The following is a 24,944-nucleotide window of genomic DNA, read 5'->3' on the forward strand; positions in this document are numbered from 1 at the left end:
CGGCAGGCGCGGGGCCGGCGGGGGCCGGGCGCGGGGCGGGCCGGTCCCGGGAGGCGGCGGGGCCGGGCCGGGCCAGGAGGAGCCGGGAAGGGCCGGGAAGGGCCGGGAAGGGCCCGGGAGAAGCGGAGCGGGCCGGGCCGGGCCGTGCGTGCGCGGCGAGGCGAGCCCCGGGGCCCGCGGGCAGCGCCATGGCCGAGACGATCGTGAGTGCGGCCGGGGGAGGGGCGATGAGGCAGCAGATTCCTGCGGGGCCGGGACGGGGGCACCGGGCGGGGCCGGCGCTGTCCGGGCCGGGCAGCCCCCGCAGCGGGCCCGCGGGACGGTCCCACGGGGTTTATTGCCCCCGTGATTTCCCCTCCGTGGTTTATTCCCCCGCGGTTCTCCCCCCGCCGTTCGGGCCGGGACCCCCCCGGGGTCTCTCAGCTCGGGGGTGGGAGGGTGGGCCGGGGGCTGCTCGGGCCGGTGAGGGGCTCCCGGTGCCGTCCCGGCGGGCTCGTGCCTGGGAGGGAAGTTGGAAGAGTGGGAAGGGGCTCCCGCGGGGTGACGGCGGAACACGGGCAGTCCCCCGTGTGTCCCCGTGTTGTCCCCATGTCCCCTCCCCACACGCGCCACCCCCTGCCCGTGTCCTCCTGTCCCCAGCGGCGGCTGAACGGCCCCTCTAGAACAGCTCTTGTCCCTCGGTGGCCGCTCCACCCCCTCGGACACCGGTATTTCCATTTGGCCCTCCCCGACCTGTGCCCGAAGGACTCCCCTGGCCTTTCCCCCTCCAGTTCTGCCAGTTTTCCCGTCCCTGGCTCAGGTTTCCCGGAGCAGCCCAAGCCTCTCTGCATCTCCTGATTACCAGGGCTCAGCCACGACCAGTGCAGTGCCCAGTAACACCAGTTGGGCCAGTGCCTGCGTGACTAATTCCCCCTGGGAAGCTCCAACCCCCCCTCCTGAAGGTTTAATTCCAGCTCCGAGGGCAGAGCTTTGCCCAGGAGTGTTTTCCTTGGGGGAACTCCTGCCAGGAGCTTTGGGGTGATTCCCCCCCGTGCTCACAGACAGCACCCAGTGCTGCCCCAAAACTGCCCCCCTGGGTGTTCCCAGGCCCTCTGGAGATGGGAGAGGAGGGAGGAGCAGGGGGATGTGGGGCTGGGGGCTCAGGGGGCCTCTGTGTCCCCTCCCTGACCCGGTGTCCCCTCCCCAGATCATCCGTGTGCAGTCGCCAGAGGGAGTGAAGAGAATCACGGCCACCAAGAGAGAGACAGTGGCAACATTCCTGAAAAAGGTACCCCTGCCCCCTGTGCCACCCCCCGGGCTGGGCAGGGCCCCCCTGGCTCTGCCCCATGGCAGGGGCATGTTTGGCCTCACTGACAGAGCAAGGGGCAGCATCCAGGTGGAAAACCCACACTTTTATTGGGGTAACTCCCACTGTTCCAGAGGGAAAATAACAAATTTAAAGAAAAAAAACTCCCTGAGTTTCTCTGTTGGGGTTTCCTGGGGTGGGAGCTTTCCCAGGAAGGGATTTCCAAAGAAATGCAGCTGGGAATGGTGGCCCAGGGTCACTGTGGGATGGTCAAACCTGTGGTTCTTTGGGTGGGATCCAGGTGTGGCTCAGCTGCTGGATTTGGGCTTGGAATGTCGTTTGGATGTGCTGTGTGTGCTGCTGGTTTTCCAGGCTGGGTTTGGAGAGATTGAGGGAGATGTTGAGACTCCCTGGGCTCTGCTGGGCAGGAATTCCACCCTGGATAAGGGAACATTCCACGTGGGGCGTTGGCTGTGGGGTGATGCGGCTGCTCCGTGGTCAGTTTGCTCTTTAGGAATGAGCAGTTCTCCATTTCATTCCCTCCAGGAACTCCTCTGGAATCCCCAGATTGGGGTTTCTTTGCTCCATGATGTTCCTCTCCCTGTGAGAGGGAAGGGAATGGGAACAGCCCCAAACCTGCTCTTTGTGAGTCATTTGCTTTGTTTGGCGTCCAGATCCAACAGCATTCCCTGACAGCATTCCCACCTGGCCAGGAAAATTCCTGATGGATGTCAGGGCTGGCTCAGGGACACCCACAGCAGCCTCTGAGCAGCCTCACCCAGGGAAGAAAAGGCTTCCAGGATCCCTGGAGCCTGTGCAGGACCAGCTGCTGTTCCAGGGCTCAGGTTACCTGGGGCACTGCGGAACAATTGGGCTGGAAAACACTTCCTGCCAGGACAAAGGCACCTGGAATTGCCTGTTGGGCTGGGGAGGGCTCTGTCCTCTTGCTGAGCTGAACACAAGGCCTGTGTGGGTTTATTTTGTGCTGCAGAGTTTGCTTGGAAGGGAAAAGTGGTGAATTTTCCCACCTGAGGTGCCTGTTTCATCCAAATCCAGATCTCTCCTGCCTGAGCTGTGGATTTTAACGCTGGAATGTTCACCCAGGGGGTGGTGTTGGTGTTTAGGGGGACAGCTGGAATTAGGGAGGCATCAGATTGCTGCTTCCCTACTGGGAATCAACCTGGACCTGCTCCAGAGAAACTCCAGAAATGTGCAAGGAATAAGGGACTGGATAATCTTCCCTGTCCCTTGTACAACATCCAGGGAAAAGCACAAAAAAAGTGACTCAGGGTAGAATTAACCCAAACCTGTTGCTGGTGTGTTGTGGGGTTTGTCTGCCCCAAAAATGGAATTCTGTGGCCTGAGGAGCAGGAGCTGATCCCTGTGAAAGGGTCCCATTCAAGTCACAGTGGAGCTGACAGGAAAAAAAACCAGCTTTTCATGGCTTTGCTCATGTGACAGTTCTTTGTGGCTCATCAGGTTTGTCCCGAGGGCATTCCCTGGTCCCAAAGCCACGGGGATTATTTTTGTTATTAAAAATAAAGGCCACTGACTTCAGAATGTGGGACTAAACTTGTCAAATAGAGAAACTTTGAACAGCATTTTTAAACTGTTGGTGGTTTCAAGTGGCCAAATGCACAAATTGTTATTGCTGGGGAGAGGTGTTGGACTGATCCCAAGTAAATCAGCCTTAAACTGAGCAGGGAAAACCAGCCTGGGGGCTGAGAGGTGGCTGTTGGGGGGGTGAATTCCATGGGAGGGAGGAGGAAATTGGGAAAACCAGAGAGAACAGCAGGAGGAGGTTGAGTGAAGCAGCTGGTTGGCAGGAGCAGAGCTGAGAGCAAAAGATCCACAGAGGTGAAGGTGTGGATTGAGGAATTCTGGTCCCAGGAGGATGGGAATGACTTGGTGGTGTGTGCTGGTGTGGCTGGAGAGAAAAAACAGGGAGAACTGGGATAATGGAGAAGTTTTTCCCTGTTAGTCCTGCAATGTTTGCCTGGATTTGTGTGGTGTGAGGGAGAGAGACACACTCTGGCTGTTTAATTCCTGCTTGAATCCAGTGCTTGTGTTTCCAGGTGTTTCCATGTCTGTCTGTTGTCCTGAGCTCAGAACTGTGGGTGGATTCAGTTGAATTCCTGCAGCAGAAGTTCCCTGGGATCAGCTCTGGCTCTGAGCCCCTGTCAGCCCTCAGGCACCTCACACCTTGCCCTTCTCCCCTCTCTTCCAGGTCGCCAAGGAATTTGGCTTTAGGAATAATGGCTTTTCCGTGTACACCAACAGGAACAGGACGGGGGAGATCACGGCAGCCCAGAACAAATCCCTCAACCTGCTCAAAATCAAGTGAGTCCTGATGGGAAGGGTTTGTCCACCATGGGGGGCTCTGCTTGGAGCTTCCAAAATGGGCAGCAGTGGGAAAAACCACATCCCAGCAGTGCTTCCAGCTGAGCCTCCCCAGGGCTGGGGAGGGAGGAGGACCTTGGTGGCCCTGGAGGGTCACAGTGGCACAGATGAGGTGGCAGCTGCTCCTGGGGTCACTCCTTGTGCTGTCTCTGCTGTGGGGAGGCTTTCCCTGGCTTTTCCTCCTGCATTTCTCCATAAGCTTTTTGCCTTTTTCTCCATTTTCCCCCTCAATTTTGCCTCCTGGTGGAAGGATTTGCTTTTATTGTGGCAAATGACCAAAGCAGCAGGAAGAGGTGGCTGATGGAACAGCTTCCAACTGGTCAGGTTACAGTCTGGGACACATTCCATGCTCTTCCCCATCTCAGGAGGTTGGCTGCCCATTGGGAAGCAGCTCCAGCTTCCCATGTGCTGTTTCCCTCCCTGCAGGCACGGGGACATGCTGTTCCTGTACCCCCTGAGCCCAGCTGGCCCCTCCTCAGAGACCATGGACACCTCTGGCTCCCAAAACCCACGGCCTGGGGGGGCCCCCCAGGTGGTGGAGGACGAGATCGACCAGTACCTCATCAAGCAGGATGGGAAGATTTACCGGAACAGAGACCAGCAGCTGTGAGTGGGGGGTTGTTTTCCTGCTGTATCCACAGCTTGGAATGTCATATCTGAGCCCAGCAGCCAGAAAATGTCCCAAGCAGGAGCACTCTGTGCCTTCAGATCCAGCCATTCCTCATAAAGGGGTGTAGGAAATGAGTGGAAGTGCCCAGTGGCAGAGTTGTGGAAATGGGACTTGGGTCTCCCCCTGTTTATTTTTTTGGCCTCCCTTCTATCATGTGCTTTTCTGAACTTTGTGAGACCAGGAAGTCTCTTTTGCTCACAAAAAATGCACCAAAGTCCAACTCCCCAAAGCTCCTTCATGCAAGAGGCTTCAGGAAACAAAGCAGCTTTTATTTGTGTAAAAATAACACAGCAATGAGTTAAACCCACCCAAAATCTGCACTGGTGCTGCTAAAACATCCTCTGGGTGGTGATGGGGGTTTATTGCTCAGCATCAATGTCTCAGCTGTGCCCTTGGGGCTGGAACCCTCTGGAAAGAGACTCCTGAAAAGGCTTGGGGGAAAATTTTAAAGGCAGCCAGGAATTCTTGTTAAAACAGGATCATCTGCCCTTCCCTGTGGTGTTGTCCCCCATAAGGTTTATCCTCAGTGCTGCAGCACCAGGGAAGGTTGTGGAAAATCCTCTCTGACCTTCCCAGGCTGCCCATGAGTGATGGGATGTCACATTATTGAAGCAATAAAGGCAAACCCCACCACTCTGTGGTGAAAACATTGTCTTCAGCTTGCCCACATTTTCAGGGAATCAATGAGGTTGTTCCCAACAGGGAGCTGAAGGCCAGGGCTGGGTATTGAGGATAAAAGGAGGTGTCTGGGCTTGTTCCTGGGTTTGGGAGCACAGATCAATCTCAAGTGAAGGATGCTGAATGCATTAGCAGCATTTAGGGCTCCTTTCTGTACATTATCTGCCACTAAACCTCCTTAAAATCAATCCTGCAACTGGATCCCATCCATTATCTTCACCAACCAACCTCCAGAGCCCTTCCTTTGGAAAGCAGCACTGACTTAGTGCTGGGGGGATTTTATTGTTGGTTTAGGGCTTTTTTTTTAAGCAATCACCACAAAAGGAAATGGTTTCCCCTCTAACTCCACCCAGCAGGGTTTATCTGCCTGATAAACACACACCTCCCTGGTTGTTCCAGCCCATCCTGCAGTGCCTGATAATGGGTGAATGTTTTGGGTGGCTTTTTGTCCAAACCTGCCCTGCCACGTGGCCTGAAAATTCTTAGAATTTGGAGGGTTTGAATTTTTTGAACTTGAAGGGTTGTAAAATGTCACCTGATGTGGATTCAGGTGGGTTTGGGGACAGCAGAGCCCCTTCCCAGGGGCATCAGGAGGGTTTAATCTTGACCTGAGACTGTCAGGTTTAACTTCAAGTTGTTGCCATCTCTTTATGTGAAATTATCTTGGAATGGCCAAGATAGTTCAAGTCCAATTCATCAGGGATTGCAGTGATAGGACGTGGAGGGATGGGCTCAAACTGAAAGAGGGGAAATTTAGGTTAGATATTAGGAGGAAATCCTTCCCTGTGAGGGTGGGAGGCCCTGGCACAGGTTGCCCAGAGAAGCTGTGGCTGTTCCATACCTGGGAGTGGTCAATGCCAGGTTGGACAGGGCTTGGAGCAACCTGGGATAGTGGAAGGTGTCCTTGGTATGGGCTTTAAGTTTCTTTCCAACCCAAAGCATTCCATGACTCTCTGACTCCTCTGATGTTCCCTGGGGAGTGGAGAGTTGCTCAGAACTCATGTAGATCTTCCACACCCAAGAGCAAATCTTACAGTCTGATTTTTCCTTTTTTAAGTAAGATTTAACCCCACTTCAATTCCCATATTAGATGAGATTTAACCCCATTTCTCTCTCTCTCCCTGCCCAGGTGTCGCCACGGCCCCCTGGGGAAATGTGTGCACTGCGTCCCACTGGAGGTAAGAGCTCCAGGAAGGGGCTACAAACTCACACCAGTTTCTCCCAGTATGAACACTTTTCCTAGGATTGGAACACTTTTCCAGGCTGGAATTCTGCTGATCACTGCCAGAGCACTGCTCTGGGATCACTGAAGCTCGAGGCCTTGGTGCCCTGGGTTTATCCTGGTTAGTGATGTTTCTCTGCAATAATGAGTTTAACAGAAGGTGTTTTAAAATAGCTCCATTTTTCCTCCCTCTTCGTTTTTTCCTGGATGTTCTTGTTTCATCCCCTCTCTCCTGGATCCCAGCACTTCCCAGTTTAACCAGCTGCCACAGAGAAGCTGTGACTGCCCCACCCCTGGAAGTGTCCAAGGCCAGGTTGGACTTGGAGCAACCTGATCTATGGAAGGTGTTCCTGCCTGTGGGAGAGGGTGGGACTGGATGAGCTTTAAGGTCCCTCCCAACCCAAACTTTTCCATGTTTCCATGATAATTCAGCCTGAAGCAGCTTCAGCCCCCAAACATGCTGGTCTGTGTAATTTATGGCATGAAGCAGCAGCCTCCCCCCCCGAGGGGATCCTGGCTGTTCCAGGATGGCTGTTCCCCATGGCTGGAAGTGCTCTGGAAGCCCTTGGAGCAGCTGGCTCCTTGTTTGTTGTTAGATATTGAAAGGAAAAGGCTTTTTGCCTTTGAGGCTCATCCTGATTTGTGGAGCCAATCTGTTCCCAGAGCAGGAGGCAACCATAAAACTCACCGTTGTGAAGCTCCACCGTTTGTATTCCAGTAGTAGCTGCCTTGAAAATGAGCCTAAATTTCCTTGATTGCTTCCACATTGGTGGTGTTGACTGTGGAACATCCATTTGCTCAGTGATCAGGGTGTTATCAGACAGGTGCCTGACCTGCCCATGCTCTGTGTGGTGTTTTTGGCAGCCGTTCGATGAGGATTATTTGAACCATCTGGAGCCTCCTGTGAAGCACATGTCATTCCATGCCTACATCAGGAAGCTGACCGGAGGGGCGGACAAGTAAGGAAATCTTGGGATTTAAGGGAATCTGGTTGCAGCTTCTCTTTCTCAAACACAAATGGAAGTTCGGACAGATCTCAGTGTGGGATACAAGGACTGAATGACAAACTGAGGAGGGAACAACAGGTTAAAGAAGAAAAGGGAAAAGTAAAAGGCAGGAAAAAATTAAATCTGGCTTTTTATTTTAGGAGTTTTATTATTTTGCTCTTTTTCCTTTTCTGTGGCAATGTAATTGCTTCCAGGAAACCCTCCTGATGGGAGGAGAAGGCCAGATGGAAGGAAAGAGGTTCCCTAATTACACCAAGCTTCAAACCTCATGGAGATGAGTTACACAGAGGTGTAACCTCCTCCCTCCTATTCCTAAATACCATTGGGATTTTTTAAATCTCTCTGGGAGATGCAGCTCAAGTCCACAATACTTCTGTCTGAAGGGAACTTCCCTTTCCAGGAAGCCTCATGGACATGAAAGGAGCTCTGATGTGCCCAAGTGCTACAACCTGTTACTCCCCATATGCTCCATAAATTATTGCTCCAAAAGCATTTGCTGTGGTAACAGCAGCCTTTTCTTCTCCCCGCTTTCTTCTCTTCCCTGCTTTTCTCTTCCCGTTTCTCCTCCTCACTTTCCATTCTGCCCTCCTCTTCCCCCCTCTCCCAGGGGGAAGTTTGTAGCCCTGGAGAACATCAGCTGCAAGATCAAGTCAGGGTGTGAGGGGCACCCTCCCTGGCCAGAGGGGATCTGCACCAAGTGCCAGCCCAGCGCCATCACCCTCAACAGACAGGTGAGACAGAGCTCTCGGGACATCAGAGGGACCTTGGCTTTCATTTTGGAAGGGTGACTTCCAGAACAGGCAGCCTGGAGCACAGAGCCTCCAGGTGTCAGGGAAATCCTGTCCAGCTCTTCAGGCATTGAAAAAAGGGCTCCAAAATGTCCTGGGCCAGCAGTTTCCTCCCAGTGTGGAGGACTAAGCTGGCACCAGTGGTGATGAATCCTACTGTTCTTCCTCAGGGGATCCAAAATGCCACTCGGTTTCTTGTTTCCTCTTACATTTCAGTGTCATTTTACCCACAAAGACTCTTGGGGTGAAGGTCCCAGTAAAGACCCCCAGGAGCTGGGGGTGCTCAGCCCATGCCACGCTGCAGCCCGTGGTGGGATGAGCTGGGCAGGGAGCAGAGCTGAGGGGTGGGAGCTGAGAGAGGGCAGAGGGAGGGAGCCCCCAGCTTCCCACAGCCCTGTCCCGCTCCAGAGGGTGGTGTGAGTCCTGGGAAGGCACTGGAGCCAGCAGAGGACGGCCTGACGCTTGAACTTTGTCAAACAGAAATACAGGCATGTTGACAACATCATGTTTGAGAACCACACAATTGCAGATCGCTTCCTAGACTTCTGGAGGAAGACAGGGAACCAGCACCTGGGCTACCTGTACGGCCGCTACACGGAGCACAAAGACATCCCACTCGGCATCCGGGCAGAGGTGGCAGCCATCTATGAACCCCCCCAGGTGAGCCCCACCTGCTCCTGCTGTCCCCTCACAGCCAGGGAACACCTTCTGGGTTTGGGACATTCCACTCATGATTCCAGCTGCAGCTCCATAGGGAAAACTCTATGAGAAGAAGATGATGGGATTTATGTCCTTTACGTCACCAACAGCTACTGCCACTGAAAGAATTTTAGACCCAGATTTGCTTTTTGGTTTTCCCCCTTTACTCCATATTATTCTAATTCATATTATTTCAAATTATAGTATTATGTATATTATTAATTATGTCTATTATTGCATTGTTATATTTATTTTATATATTTTATTATATTACTATATTGTTTTATATTAATTTTTTTTACTTCTTTGTTTTAATGTTTTTATATTGCTCTTGTTCAAATTAGTTAAATCCAAGCTGACTTAAAAGGGAGTTTCACTTTTCATCTTCCCTTGTTTCCTGGATTTCCAATAAATTCTGTGCTAGGAAAAAGTAGTTGCAGCCCTTGCTTCAATTTCTTACCAGCTCTCTGGGAAAATTTAAGCAGCTTAGTTAGACAGAATGAAATGCAAATGATTTGAAGACAGAGCAGTGGAGAGGCTGAGGGTGAGTTGGGCAGGAGTCCCCACTAGATGGGGCCCGGCACCGCTTGGCTCCTCACGGTCTGAGTCCTCCTCCTGTGCCTCCTTTATCCTGGTGATTCCTGCAGCACCGCCAGAGTGAAACCCAACAGGCTGTCAGTGGAAAACAAATGGATCTCTGGGAGTGTGTGTGGGAGTTGCAAGGGGAGGGCTGTGGGTGACACCTGTCAGTGATGATGCCAGAGGGGAAGCCCAGGCTCTGCTCCCATCCTCTGCCTCACTCCCACAGTGTTGTACTGGGTTTTGTCCTGTTCTCTCTCACTAATGAGTGTCTCTGTGCTGCAGATCGGGACACAGAACAGCCTGGAGATCCTGGAGGATCCAAAAGCCGAGGTTGTGGATGAGATCGCGGCAAAGCTCGGCCTGAGAAAGGTCAGGATGTGTTGGGTCTTGTGTGTTTGTGCATGGCAGGGGAGGAGGTCAGAAGTTCTCTCCAGCAAAGTTAGCAAAGACCTTTTGGGTTGACTAAACCTCTCTTTAAGTGTCAGCAGCTGTTACATTTCTAGGTATGAAACCCCAAACCAGAGGGTTTTCCTCAGCACAGGCCCCTCACAGGGCAGTGCACCTGCAGTCGGAGTCATGAGGGACATCAAAGGCTGGAGCAAAGCAGCAGAAACACCATTTTCCCTTTCCTTCTCCTCAGACAGGGGCTGTTCCTGGGAGCATCTCCCAGGCAAGTGCTAATTGGCCACAGATGGAGCTGCAGTTGCCTCCATGTTCCATTTCCAGGAGTAGGGGCTCCCCTTGGGTTTCGTTTCCCTCCAAGGGGGTCTCTTGGTGCTATAGGGAGTCAGTTGTGTGTTGGTTTAGCAGTGCAGGTCCCCCTCAGTTCCATCCTGCCAGTCATCCCATCAGGACCCTCTGGTTTCCTGACATCCCTCAAACCTGCACTGATATTTTCTGGTTTGGGAGCAGTGTTGGTATGGTGGGAATGCCAGGAATGGGATGTACACAAACAAGATTTGACTTGCTAAAGAAAACACGACTGGGAGAAGGCTCAGTGCAGACTGTAAACATCTGTGGGGAGGGCTTTGTTCTCCTAGATAAGATCTCACCCCTCGCCAGAGGCTGGAGCGAGACTTCTGTGTGTTTTATTTGTTTCCATGTTTTCCCTCCGCTTCTCCCATCAGATATTTTTAATCCACGAGACTTAACACGTCACAGAGTGCTGTCTGCAGGCTTTAGTCTGTCTGGGCTGTGCAGGGAGCTCTGCCTGGGGAGGGTGAGCACTGTGGGAGCCGGGATTGGCACATGGGTGGAGAGGGTTCATCCCGAGGTGTGTGTGTACACATGGCACTCGTGTGTGGAAGGGTTACACACTCCAGGCGTGTGTGTTTGTGTACATGCACACACTGTGGGCAACCACAGAAAGCAGGAATGTATGTTCTGGACTGGGACAGATTCCAGTTTGGAATGAATCACACTCCAGTATGAGCTCTCTCTCCTAACCAGTGCCTGTGAGGTTCAAAGTGGGATCATGTGAGGTTCACACTGGGAGCACATGAGCTGCTCCGAGCACTCCGCAGGAATTGCTTTCTGCTGGGAGTGGGAGGCACAGGGGCCTCCTGCAGCCTCCAGATCTTTCCATGAAAAATATTCTATAGTGAAACATAACACTGCAGGTGCCCTGGCTGGCCAGCTGGCATGCTGCTGCTCCTGGAAACGGAATTCCAAGAGCCCAGCACAGCTGGGAGAGCCATTCCCTGCAGGCAGCATGCACAGGGCTGAGAGGAGCCAAGAACATCGTGTCCTGTGAGCTGAAAATGTATAAGCTCTTCTGGTTTCCTTTAGGTTTCTTTTTTTTGTCTGTTTTTTCCTTAATGCAACGTTCTTCATCCCCCTTTGTAGGTCGGCTGGATATTCACTGACCTGGTCTCTGAAGACACACGGAAAGGGACCGTTCGATACAGCAGGAACAAGGTGAGGTCCTGGTGTGACCCAGCTGATTCCAGCTGCTGAGCCAGGCCAGGGCAGGGGGACAGGTGACACGGGAATTCTTCTGAAATGGGTTTTTTCAGGCTCTTCTGATTGAAGGGGAGGTTGAACCCTTCAAACTATTCGGGATTGAGCTGTTTGGAGAGCAGTCAGAGCTGCCTGCAGCCCCTCACCCCTCTGCTTTAAGGAAATTATGCTCATGGAATGGTTTGGGTGGAAGGGACTTTAAACCCCATCTAGTCCACACCTCAGCCATGGGCAGGGACACCTCCCACCAGCCCAGGTTGATCCAAGCCCCGTCCAGCCTGGCCTTGGACACTTCCAGGGGTGGAGCAGCCGCAGCTTCTCTGGGCAACCTGTGCCAGGGCCTGCCCACCCTCACAGGGAAGAATTTCCTCCCAGTATCCCATCTAACCTTGCCCTTTTTAGGGCTAAGAAAACTCCGTGGAGTGGAGGGAGGGGGAGGTGTGAAGTGCAAACCCAGTGAGCCAGAGTGACTCAGGATGTTCCCATGGGCTGGGCTTTGTGACACATACGTGGCTCAAACTTCGACCTCCTCAGCTTCCTGTGCTTGTAAACCCAGTGATATCCATATTTGGAAAGTGAAACTTCAGTTAACAAAAAAAAGGTGTGTAAGTGTGGGTGGGACTCTGCGTGGGACAGTCCTGAGCCAGCTTAGGGCTGGGGGAGCTGACAGGTCACATTCTTGTCCTGGGCTCTGCAGCAGCTTTCCACGAAAGTACTTTTTCCTGGGGTGTTGGTCGTTTTCCTTGGCTGCAGCCCAGGGAAATAGGTCTGGGCTACGTCACATTGTCCCTTTGCTGACTGGAATCCGTGCTGTCCCCTCAGGACACGTATTACCTGAGTGCAGAGGAGTGTATCACAGCTGGCAACTTCCAGAACCAGCAGCCCAACATCTGTCGCCTCTCCCCAGATGGGCATTTTGGATCCAAGTTTGTCACAGTTGTGGCTACAGGTACAAACTGGCCCCAGCTCTCCGGGTTGCACCTGAATTACTTGTTGTTAGTAGAAGAATATGCCAAAAATCACACATCCTGTTCCCCATCTGTCCTGTTTAACAGGAGTTTTACTCTATCAACTAAAATACTTTTTCATTCTTTGTTCTATCCTCTCTACAATTATTCAGTCATTATTTATTTACCTATTTTTCACTTTACAACTATTTAAAGAAATTTATTTGAGGCTCAGACTCACCTCTCTGATCCAGAAATCCCACTCTGCCTGCAGCCAACTGGGTCTCACTTTTCTGTTTCCAGTCTTTAAGCTCCACATTCTGTTGCCTGGAAGCAGCAGTGCAGAACCACAACAATCCAGATCCTTGAAGTTATGGATTAATTCCTCCTTCAGGTAGTTCAGGAGGGACCTGTATCTCCCTTGTGTGGCTGTCAGGGAAACCCTGATGTGGGGTTCGAAAACTTTTTTTTTGGCTGAATAAAACAGAAGCGCCTGCAAAATCCTTATGGTTAAAAGCTCTGGATTTAGCCATTTTCAGGGAGTCTCCAGAGGCACTGTGGATGGGCTGGGCTGGGAGGGGGGACACTGGCATGTGCTGGGAGGGTTGGAGTGTTCCCAGTTCACTCCACTCTTCTCCACGGGATAACACATGTCTTCATTTAAACCTTCCCTGGAGCAGAATCGCTGAGTTCTGGGTCTGTTTAACACAATGAAAAAGCCTCATGACTTCCAAATAACATCCAGTGTGAAAAGTGAAAGTGGGATGGGATATTGCCTGCCCTGAGCCTGGCTTTGTAAGGCTTCCTGGGGCCTTTTTTCAGTGAAAAAGCTCTTTTTCAGTCAACAGGCCCGTTCCTGTACATTCCAGACTGCTAAACACATCCATCTATCATTAAAGATAGAGCTGTAACTCTCTCTTATTATATATATATTTATTTCAGGTTCTTTATAAACAAGGTGTTTTACTGAGCAAACACACTTTGTTCAGGTCTTCCCCCCGTCCTGGTCTATGTTTAATTTCTAGGAGTGTTTGTTCTGGAACAGTGAGTGATTGAGGTTACAGATCAAAGGGTAGAAAAGGAATATTTCCTCTTTGCTGTTCCAGCTAATTTCGTTCTCCTCTGTTCAATCAGCCCAGCAAGTTTCTATTTAAACACTTGAGTCCTTCCTTTTTTGCCACAGAAGTGTGTTTGGATAGTTTGCCTCAACTTTGCCTTTAAATCCTCTGCATGGATTAATTCCTATCCTGTCTTGAATTCCCAGCTTTGGACATAGTAATGTTTTCCTACCATCTGCCTCTATCCTCTCTTTCCAGTTGTATTCCAGTGACACATGACCTGATGTTGCTTACATTATCCATTGGAAAGCGCCAAGCATGTGATTCCCTCCCCGAGCCAGGCTCTTAATTCCCACTTTCCATGTCAGATTTCCACCAAACCCTCCAGGACAGGCTGAGAAAACACTTTTAGGCCTGACACAACCAGGGGATCTGCAGCTCAGGATTCCTTGGGAATGCTGTGCCTGGTTTTGGTTTGGAAAAGGAGGAGACACCTGCAGGGTAGTGGGAGGGTGATGCTGTCAGAGCCTCCAAAAGGGAAACTTCTCCCTCCTGGAGCTCCTGGTGGAGCATTCCTGCTGCCCCCTGAGTCTGTGCTGTTGGGATAGCTCTGGAACTGTGTGTGCCTAAAGAAATGTGGAGCTTAGAGGGAATTCTTGCCTGAAATTCTTCCAAAGTAGCAGCACCAGCAGCTTCATCTCAGTGTTTGTCATTGTGAGCAAGGCCCTCAAGTTAATCATGGAGTCTTGGAATTGTTAAATTGGAAAAGAGTTCCAAACTCATTGAGTTCAACTTTAATGCTGTGCTTTCAGTTTCTCTCGGAGTTACATGGGGTAAATCACCCACGTGCAGGATTTTTAGGAAGAATTTCTTCATAGAGAGGGTTGTGATGTGGAGTCCTCACCCCCAGAGGTGTTCAGAGAACACTGTGGAGTCTGGGTAACAGGGTGGGGATCAGGTGTGGGTTGGACTCGATGATCTTGGAGGTCATTTCCAACCTCAGTGATTCTGGATTTTTCACCCTCCTCTCCTCTTCCAGGTGGTCCTGACAACCAGGTGCACTTTGAGGGGTACCAGGTGTCGAACCAGTGCATGGCGCTGGTGCGGGACGAGTGCCTGCTGCCGTGCCGGGACGCGCCGGAGCTGGGCTATGCCAAGGAGTCCAGCAGTGAGCAGTACGTGCCTGACGTGTTCTATAAGGTAAGGGCTGCACTGGGATGTGCCCCTGGCTCCCAGCACCAGTCCTGAGGAGCAGCCCGGGATATGTGCACACCTGGAGCAGATCCAAAATGTTCTCACTTTGCAGAGTAATGGAATGGTTTGGGTTGAAAGGGAACCTTAAAGCCTGTCTCATTCCAACCCCTGCCATGGGCAGGGACACCTTCCACCAGTCCAGGTTGCTCCAAGCCCTGTCCAACCTGGCTCCGGGCTCACTCCAGCAGCTCCACGTCCTTCCTGTGCTGAGCACTGAATGTAGCACCGCAGGAGGGGTCTCAGGACTATTTGGGGTTTCACTGCTGGTCCCTCCCTGCTGCCCTTTGGGTCTGTGGGTGATGGATGGAATGTCCTTATTCCCTTGACACTTGTTTCTGAAGACCTTCAGCTCCTCGTGTGCCTGTGGGGCCGAGTCAAGCACTCAGGATCCGGCTCCCTGTGGATGCTGATAGTGCTGCTGCTCTTGCACAGGCTGTTGGTGCCCCATGAGCAGGGACAGAGGAATTAATTAATGACACTGCTCGCCAGCTAATTAGCCATCCATCACCCATTACTTATCTCCTACTTGTCGTGTCTGCTCCTGCTGCCTGTATTAAAGCTGTCCCTTAAGGAACACAGGATAAGGAAAGCTGCCTTCGTTTTGGTTGACTGGAATGAGCAGATTGTGCACCAACAACGGGAATGGAGCTGGTCAGGCTGTCCCTGCCTGTCCTGAAACAGATTGGGAAGTGCTGATTTCCCTAAGAGACCTCATTGTCCACCCACCCATTAATGCCAGAGTGCCAACTTAGATTGGCCCCACCTGGAGACAAGGAACACCTCTGGGATGAATCCAGTGCTGGAGAGGGAGGGTATGTGGAATGCCTGCCTGTCTCCAGAGCAGGCAGCTTCCTCCTTGGAGCTGATAAGCTGGGGCCGATTAAGATCCAGCAGCGCTCGGGTGTGCAAAGGTTGGCCCCAAACGTGAGGAGGATGAGATCATCTCCTGGCGTGCCCCGATCCCGCTCCCAGGAGCCCGGGCTGTGCCACACTGGGGCAGCCTCGCAGGAGGTCCCGCAGGTCTGTGTCCCACATGTGGGCCACCCGGGGTGCTGGGAGCAGCAGGAAGCCGGTGGGTGTTCCCGTAAAGGCTTCGCTCCCCCCCGTAATCTGAAGCAGGGAGATAAACAAAATGGGAACGGATGGCTCCAGCCTTCCGTGGAAATTTCCATGAACCACTGATTCACTGGGTCGGGCTACAGCTGATTTCATGTTATAGAACTTCTCTCCCTAATTGCCGTTTTCATGGAGTGCTCAAGGATGGCTTTGCCAGGTGGGATTATCCCTCAGCCTTAAACGGGTTTGGCTCTCAGATCCCTTGATTTTTTCAGAATGTTCTTAAAGCTGTGTAAAGCTCAGTAATTCCTGGCTTGGGAAACCTCTGGGGTCCCATTAAATGTGCAAGGTTTGAGGTCAGAGACACAACTTCATCCTTTGTGGGGCGGTGACAACAGCCCTGTTCCAAGCCTTGGTGAACTCCAGGAGGAGAAAGAATCTGGCAGACCAGGATGGAATCTTTGGGGTCCAGTGCCCTGCTCACCCTTTGTCCCCTCTTCCCCCTGAACCAGTTCTGGGGAGAAGTCTACACTTTGGAGTAGCAGCTACACAGCCATTGCTGGTACAGAGAAAAGTCCATGTGTATTCCCATACAGTATCCATCTGAAAAGCTCTTTAGGATGAAAGGAACTCTACAAATTAACTCTAATTGGATGAGGACCAGGAGTCCGATATTTGTGGAGTGTGGATGTATTTATAGAGCTGCCAGATGTGAGGCAGGATCCATGGAACTCAGATCCACAGCAGGGGCGGTGGATTCACCTCAGGCTTCCGCATGGGAGAAGGTGCTGCTTTTTTTCCTTGGAAATGGGAAAGCTGATGGCACTGGCGTTGTCCTGCGGTTTTCCTGAGCCTCCAGCTGTGTGATTTCTGTATTTCTTTACCATTCTCTTTGTGTTGGCCCCTCGCCGGCTGCTCCGAGGAGCCACCCCCATGGAATTGGCTTTGGATGCGCGGCTGTTGTTCCTCCTGGCTGGGGAAGGCGAGAACTCTGCTCCAGGGTGGAAGTTGAGGGTTTTGGGGACAGTGAGTACAAGTTACTGTGCACTGAAGTGCCTCCCCAGGTAAAGTTAGCCAGGAGGAAGGACACATCCTGCCCAGCCTCCAGGGGAGCCTGGGAAGCATCACAGTGCAGAGTTTCCAGCTGGAATGTTTCACAGCCAGCACGTGCTGCGTGGAGAGCTCAACACACGGAACTCGTGAGCGAATTGATGTTGTCAAGACACAGACACAGGCTGGGGTAAAGAATCTGTGAGTGAAGATGATGATGTTGCAATGGCCACTTCACCCAGTTTCTCTGCTGGATGAGGGAGAGCCCGTCTGAATGTTCCATAGGAGCGTTTTCCATCCCATCTTCTGCCCTCTAGCAGCCTCCTCTGTCCATCTGGTTCTGGAAAACAGCTGGATTGATTTGGATTTCACTAAGAATGTACCTTGAGTTGATTATTCAGCACTGTGGGGGTGCTCAGTGCCCCAGCTGGAGGGATCCCTCTCTGCCTGCACCCTGTTGTCCCTATTGTCCCCTCCACCCAGTCCTCTGGCCCAGGAATTCTGTGGTGCTATGGCAGTGCTGAACTGCTCCAATGGTGTGGGGAGAGATCTCTGTCTTTTACAGACCCTTTAAAACCCTTGGATAATTGGATCTGGGAGCTGGATGGCTTTGTCTCTTATCACTGGTATTTGTGGCAGGTCAGTGCAAACATGACATCATCATCATCCTCGCAGTGAATTGCAGCTGCCTTAAGGTCCCTGTGGAGTTTCTTTGGGATGGTTTCATATTGCCCCAGAGTTTCTTTGGGATGGTAGAAGACAAAAGCCCTTTGCAAGTGTTGTGCAAGAGCCCTTTGCCCTCGAGTCCCACACGTGCTCCAAGCACTCAGAGCGGCTGAGCCGTGTCTGAGCCCTGGCCTGGCACCATGACATGTGTCCCATCCTGCCCTGGGACAGCCCCAAGCCAGGGCCCTGCTTTTATTAGAGCCCAGCGGGACCTCTGAGCCAGGCTGTCCTTCCATGGCACTGGAAATCCTCTTCCCAGGGAGAGTCAGGCTACAGGGAGTGTTCACTAACAGGGAAGGACTTCCCTGGCTGCCCTCCCACCATGAGCCGCCTTAGCCTTAAATGTCCTGGCTGCTCCTGGGAGGAGGATGCTGGATTAGCTCACCAGGAGTCTCTTGGGAAAGGTTTCAGCTCACCCTGACCTGTCACTTGCTCTTGGAGAAGCCGCTTTGTTTCTGTGCCTCCGCCACGCTCTGCGTGCGAGGGGTAGAACCACCCAGCAGAGCACCTGGAAGTGGCAGAGGGAAGAGCAAGGCTGGGATTTCTTCCCACACGGGAAGGACAGACGGCTGCTGAGCTCCACTGTGCCTTCAGCGCCGGGAAGAGGTCGGGAATGACGGCGTGGGATGTGGGATGCTCACAGCATGGGATGCTGCCGGCGTGGGATGCTCACGGCTGTCGAGCCCTGGGACGCGGCTCCGGAGCCTCCCTCCTGGCTGACACCCGCCCAGGCTCCTCACTTGGCTGCTCCCCTCACCCTCTGTGGATAATCCCAAGGCCACCCAGGAGCGTTTCCATCCCACCAAGGTGTGTGATGCCGGCTGTGCTCCCGTCCTTCTCCCTGTTCACCCTCATCCTTGTGCAAGTCCTGCATCCAAACAGTGTTTTTAAAGGCTCTACTCCCAGCCTTGATGCAATCTCCTCCGGGATAACTCATTGTCCAGACCCTCCAGGCCGTGGTGATGGATTTTTGTGCAGGAGCCAAACACTTGTGGCTCTGTTAACCCCTTCCTCGACTCCCTTTGGAATGGGTGCCACTGGGCTTTGTGGGGCTCAGGCTGCAGCAGTAACAGGGCACTGGTAGGGGCCTGGTGATGCCAAGTTCAGGATAAGGATATTTCTCCCAACAATTCTCCCAACTTGATGTTCATTTAAAACATAGTTAAACAATCCATGGGAGAGGGAGAGGAATGTCAGTGTTTGGGGGGCTGTTCTGTCAGGACTGGGACTTGTCCTCGGCTCAGGGGGAGTGAGGTCCCAGTCTGTGGATGTCTTGGAGGCCTCAGCAGCATGCCATGAAAAAGCAGGCATTTAACATGGAAATCCCCAGAGGGGGAGATTAAAGACCAACAGGTGCTGGAAAAATGTTTCTGCATATTAGAATGTAATTAGATTGGAAAATGAATTCCAGATGGGCTAATTATGCGTGAGTTGTTGCAGGTCCCTTCCTGCAGGAGCAGGATTGTGTTTGGGAAGCTGATTGGATCTGATTCCTGCCTCTTGTGGTATCACTGAGATCTAGGAGCAGGTTGGCTCTGGGGTCCTGTGATCTCCCAAAAAAGGCTCCATGGCTCCTCCTGCTCCTGTCAGAGCCAGAGAGATCTGAGGCCATGAGCTCCCAACAACCTGTCATGTTCGAGGAGCAAAGATCCTTATCGGAATTGCTTTTCAAAGGAGCTTCAAAGACTGGAAGGGAGAGGGTGTTTTTTCTAGAGAGGGAACAGGTCCTGGGGACAGGGGGTGCTTGGGGAGGGGGTCAGGAAGCGGGGCTGTGCCTGGAGGGGAGCAGCATGCTGGAGCCTGCTGGGGCGAGGTCTGACTGGGAGTACTGGGAGAGCGGGATGGTGCTGGCTGCTGCTCCACATAGTTGTGCTGTGTAAACACCAGGGAGAGTGGGGGAGTGGTGTTCTCCAGGAGAAAACACGGCTGGGAGAAAGGGGAGGGAGAATGGAGGGAGTCAGCAGCTTGTCCCTGCATGGCGCTCCCTGTCTCAGCCCAAGTGCTGCTCCCATCCCACACAGGACCCCCTGGAAGGGTGGGACTCACAGCCTTTTGGGGGGACACCTCTGGGTCTGGCTCCAGCCACAGAGTCCATGGAAACTCCAATATAGAGTCTCTGACTGGAAATTATGGGTGTATGATTTATGTGGGGCTCAATGAATGATTTATACCACGTTAAGTGATGATTTAGGTAGAAAACACAACCCCCTTGTACAGAATCTTTAATGAAAAGTGTCAGTTCTCCGGGATTTATTTCCGAGGCGCCGTTTGAACTCGGCATGTTTGACATCAATCACGTCTAATTGTCAGGTTATGATTAATGAACATATGCTGGCCGTTTGTCTCCCTAATTAAACTTTATGTTCCCTTCGTCTGGCAAAGCAAAACAAGTTTACGCCGTGGGATGTGCTGGTTCTAAGGGTCTGGGCATGAGAAAGTGCCTGGATTCCCAGTTCCCAGGTGAAGAGTTGGATGAGGGACTCCTGTCTTTGCAGGAAGGCAGGTTTGCCTCGGCTGAGGAGGAATATGTGGCCTGTCCCTCCTTGTTTAGATAGAGCTGCTGCTTAAATGGCATTTAGAATCATGGAATCAGGATATCCAGAGCTGGAAGGGACCCACAAGGATCATCAAGTCCAACAACCCCAAGAATCACGGCTTGCTTTACACTCCTTAGATAATTCCAGGTCCTTCTCCAGTGTGGGACAAGCCCAAGGTGGTTTGTGACCACACACTCCTTTGGTTTATGAGGAAACAGAGATCCCGTTTCCTGATTCCAGAGATCCTGGAATTAGAGAGACCTCCAGCCCCAGGGAGCTGCAGGGAATTGGGGAGCCCTGCACCACCCAGCTGGGTTCTTTTCCACCCTCAGTGATCTGCCAGAGCTCAGTATCCTGCATAGGCATCTCCAGGGCAGGATCCCTTGGGCTTCACACCACTTCCATGCTCAGGAATAATCTGACTCTTCCTCTTTCAGGACATAGACAAGTTTGGGAATGAGATCACCCAGCTGGCTCGCCCGCTGCCAGTCGAGTACCTCATCATAGACGTGAGTATTCCATGGTGTTTGCTTCCTGCAGGAGATGGCCAGGGCAGAGCAAACCTTCACTCACCTCTGAAATCCTCACTGGAGGTGATTCCTGAGACAGACCATCCTCCTCTTCCCACTGCTGCCAGGCATTCCTAGCCTGGAGGTGGCTGCCCTGCCCCGAGGGTCAGTGTGGTGCCAGGGCACACTCCTGCTTCCCAGGAAGGCGCTGCCTGGTGCCTTATCAGGGCCCTGAGCTGGCACGGAGCCACATGGCCAGGGAGCAGCTGCCCCACAGATCCGTGTGCCAGGCACTGCCTGAGGAGGAAACTCCAGCTGCCTGTCTCGGGGCAGCAATCAGGGATCCGTCTCCTTCCAGTGACTCAGCAGGTTGTCCAGAAATGCCCTTTCTTGGAAGAGGGAATTCACTCTCTGGCACAGTTTGGCTGGAGCAGAGCTGCTGCCAGGCACAGCTCGGCTCAGCCCTGGGGCTGGGAAGCAAACTTACAGTGTGGAAGGCAGGAAAGCAAATAATTGGGATGACAGATGATATTGCTGGAGCTGAAGGTGTTGCCAACAACGATTAAATCCACCCGGAGCAACTGCTCTGTTCCAGCTGCCCCTGCCACAGGCAGCACCAGAGCACAGGGATTCCTGCAGGAGTGAAGGCACCTGTTCCTGGGATACCTGGGGTGTCACTGGGATGAAAACAGAGGGAGCATGCATTAGGATGCCCCCAGGATCCCTCCCTAGCAGCAGCTGCCTGGCACAGGCCATGGCTGTGTCAGGATTGCTGTATCCCAGTACCCCTTAGCAGAGAGGGATGGTCTCTGTGGCATCTGTGAGATCAAGCTCCATCCATGTCCCTCCAGCTTCCTTTGAAACAACTGCTGGGAGCCACAGGGATGTGCTGATGGGATATCACTTTAAATTAATTTAAAAGCCATCAGATCCCTGCAGGATCCCTCACTGTTTGGCTGAGCTGGGATCATAGCCATGGCTACTCCTGACTATCCCAAGGCTTGCTTCCCATATCCCACTGGCCTCTGATCATCCTTCCTTGGATTTTTTTTTTCAGATTACTACAACTTTCCCCAAGGATCCAGTCTACACTTTTTCTATTTCTCAAAATCCATTCCCCATCGAGAACCGTGATGTGCTGGGAGAAACTCAGGTGAGGAGGAATTCCTGACGGAGCTGGTTCCACAGGGATGAGCTTTGCTCCCTTGTGCTCACTGACATCTGCAGAGGGACAGCTGTGCCCTTAAGTCACCCCTTCCCGGTGCAGCTGCCAAACTCCTTCCTGCTCAGAGCAGTGTCTGCATGCCAATGCCGATTGCCAGCCGGATCCCGCGTTCCCGACGGCTCCGTGATGGGATCAGGGCTCCCTGCACCTCCCAGGCAGCCCCAGAGGGGTTGAGGTGACTCAGACCCACAGTGACACCACAGACTCACTTTTCCCCACAGACAGGAGAGGAACTGGGGTCTGTTCTGCTCCCAGAGTGCTACCTTTTCCTGGTTGGAATTTTAAAGCACAGAGCACTGTTCCTGCAAGAGGCCAGGGCAGAGAAGGGGGAGGGAGGAGCTGCTCCCTCTCCCTCTGCCACTTGTCTGTAGGGACAGGGCTGGAGTTACCTGGCTCATCTCAGCCCTTCTTGGATCTGAGAGCGGCTCTGCTTGTGCTGGGGTTAGTCAGGAAGAGCTGGTGTGGGTGTAAAGATCCTTTTCTATAGAAGTTGTTTAACTGGGATGTGATTTTGGGATCATCCCTGCACATTGCAGCCGATGCCCAGAGGCAACAGAAATGTCTGTTAGTGGATCCAAATAGGAGGTGACTTCTCTTCATTACTGTCCCCTCTCTCCAGGACTTCCACAGTTTGGCCACATACCTGTCGCAAAACACATCCTCCATTTTCCTAGACATCATTTCTGATTTCCATCTGCTCCTCTTCCTGGTCACAAATGAGGTCATGCCTCTGCGGGTACGTAATGGGGTGGGGAGGGTCCTGTCCCCATCCATCCCCCCAGTCCCTCATCTCCTCAGGGGTCCCTCAGGTGTGGGGTGGTGACCATTCCTGCCATCCCGTGTCCCTGGGTGGGTCCTGGTCCTGTTGCTTCCCAGCAGAGCTGCTGGGAGAAGGTTAAAAAAGTTTTAAAACCTTTTTAAAGCCCTCGAGCTGCAGGGAGCACTGAGGGGGGGTGGTTGTCCACGTGATTCCAGAGCCAACTTGGCTGCAGGTCCCAGGGCTGGAAACATTTTAAAAATTATCTCAGAATGAGGAATTCTGTGGGAACAATAACAAGTCAGAGCCCCCAGACCGCGGCAAGGCCGGTGGTGTCCTGGCTGTGCAGCTCTGCTGCCCTTGGCTGGGCACGGGGGGCCTGGCGGCTGCCCCAGCACCACTGGAGCTTCCCAGTGGGATCCGGCTGGGCCATGTGAGCCAGAGGCTGCGCATGTGTGAGGCAGGATGACCCTGGGCAGCTGGAGATCGGGATGGGGACAGGGATGGGGGCTGGAGTGCTCCAGCATGGAAGGTTTGCCCCTCTGGGAGTCGGGATTGGTGTGCAGTGCTGGCACAGTGTCCCAGAGCAGTAGGTGATACCTCCTGGAAGCAGAGGAGAGGAATCTTCTGGGGTTTGGGGGTTTGTCTGACTGCTGGGGGGAGCAGAGGGATAAACTGGGGCATCCCAAGGATTTCAGAAGGGGGGACCAGCTCATGCTCAGGGTCCTGCCTTGCTATGCTGGGGAAGGAGGGTAGGGAGCACAACCCTGGTTACAGCCCCCTAGAGGGGTCCCCAGTGCTCATTTCCCTCCTGTGGCTTCCAGGACAGCATCAGCTTGTTGCTGGAAGCCGTGAGGACCAAAAATGAGGATCTTGCACAGACCTGGAAAAAATCCGAGCAGTGGGCAACCATCGAGCAGCTCTGCAGTAAGAGGGGGATCCCTGGGGCAGGGGGGTCCCTTGTTCCTTGGCAAAGCTCTCTGGGGCCTGTTCCCAAGCCACCAAAGAGACTGCTGGAGGCTCAGGGGGGAGGAAAGCTGTTCCTTGATCATGGAATCACCGAATGGTTTGGGTGGGAAGGGACCTTAAAACTCATATCATTCCACCCCCTGCCATTGGCTGGGACAACCTTCATTAGCCCAAGTTGCTCCAAGCCTCGTCCAGCCTGGCCTTGGACACTCCCAGGGCTGGGGCAGGGGTGGTGATGGGGGCCTGCGAGTGGGCTGTGCACGGGGGTCCCAGCGCTCCCCTGGGCTCTCTCCTGCAGGCACGGTGGGGGTCCCGCTCTCGGGGCTGCAGGAATACGGCGCCATGGGGGGCCCATCGCACGCCGTGGCCGCAGCCATGTGGCCCTGCCAGCACTGCACCTTCATGAACCAGCCGGGCACGGACCACTGCGAGATGTGCAGCCTGCCCCGTTCCTAGCCCCGCTCCCGCCCCGAGCCTCCCCGGAGCAGCCGGCGCGGCGCTTGTCCCTCCCCTTCCTCCCTGCAGCTTCCAGCTCCGGCTGCGGAGCCGGGCACGGGGTGGCTCCAGCCCCCCAGTTACTCTTCGCTCCCTTTCGGGGGCCATCCCGGAGCTGCTTGGTGCTCCCAGCCCGGAGAACTGATGCTTCCCCTCAGCCCGTGCCCCAGGCTGGCCCCCCACCACCCCCACTGCTGCCACCCTGCCCTGGGGGAGCTGGGGGGCTCGGGGGGAGGGCGTCTGTGCCCACTTCCCACCCAAGGAGACAGGGGTGCTTTGGCATCTCTTTGCCTGCAGCTTTGCTCCCATTCCCTGCCCATCGGGGTGCCTGGATCCCAACAGCTCCGCCTGCCCTGGCAGAGTGAGCGGGTGACTTTGACACATCTGCACCAGGACGGGCACCCCAGGACACCAGGCACAGGGTGGGCATGTGCCAGCTCTCAGCTTGGCACCACTTGGTGAACTGTAGCACCCCGTGGGGACTGCAGGAGGGACGTCCCCTCCGGGGCTGTGTCACCCCCACCGAGCATGGTTGGGCTCCCGGGGAAGGGGTGACGGGACAGCCACGTAACCTGGGCACCCACCTCACCCCTGGCACATCCCGGGAGCCGGTGCCTTCCTTCCCCCATGCCCTCATCCCTCTGGAGTGTGTCCTGGCTGGAGCTGGGGCTCAGGGCTCTTGCCCACCACCCTCCCTTTAGCCCCTGCCTGGAGCTGCCCCGGGCACCGCTGGGCAGGGGAGGGGGCAGTGGATGATGGAGATCTCCTGTCCTGGAGCCCCCTGCCCTGCGGCTCTGGTTCAATCCCAGTGGCACTGGCGCTGCCCCGTGTCCCCTCAGGAGAGGGCAGGCTGGAGGCCCCATCCTGCTCCAGGACAAGGTGTCCTGGTCTCCAGCAGGGCAGGGCCCCTCTGGCCCCGCTGCCCCTCGCTGGGGCTGTCCGAAGGCTTCATCCCAGTGCCCGGCTCCGGGCTGTGGTTGCTTTTCCCTGGGTGTGCTGGGGTTTGGGGGTGCAGTGGTGGGGGGCCCGGGCCCAGGGGCTGCAAGTAACATGGAATAAAAGCACCTCAAA

At 53.7% G+C, this 24,944-nt stretch overlaps 1 protein-coding gene across 1 annotated transcript; it reads left to right on the top strand.

Moving 5' to 3' along the window:
* On the top strand, nucleotides 1-24,944 carry NPLOC4 (NPL4 homolog, ubiquitin recognition factor). Its single transcript, XM_071573335.1, has 17 exons — nucleotides 1-203; nucleotides 1,187-1,267; nucleotides 3,513-3,625; nucleotides 4,112-4,291; nucleotides 6,163-6,211; nucleotides 7,120-7,214; nucleotides 7,870-7,993; nucleotides 8,531-8,710; nucleotides 9,614-9,700; nucleotides 11,177-11,248; nucleotides 12,113-12,239; nucleotides 14,335-14,495; nucleotides 20,356-20,427; nucleotides 21,485-21,580; nucleotides 22,272-22,388; nucleotides 23,234-23,336; nucleotides 23,677-24,944. The coding sequence occupies exons 1-17, from the start codon at nucleotides 189-191 to the stop codon at nucleotides 23,832-23,834; spliced, it is 1,830 nt and encodes a 609-aa protein (XP_071429436.1). The 5' UTR covers nucleotides 1-188; the 3' UTR covers nucleotides 23,835-24,944.

This window comes from Pithys albifrons, chromosome 19, assembly GCF_047495875.1.
Source record: "Pithys albifrons albifrons isolate INPA30051 chromosome 19, PitAlb_v1, whole genome shotgun sequence".
In the NCBI taxonomy this organism is placed as follows: Eukaryota; Metazoa; Chordata; class Aves; order Passeriformes; family Thamnophilidae; genus Pithys; species Pithys albifrons.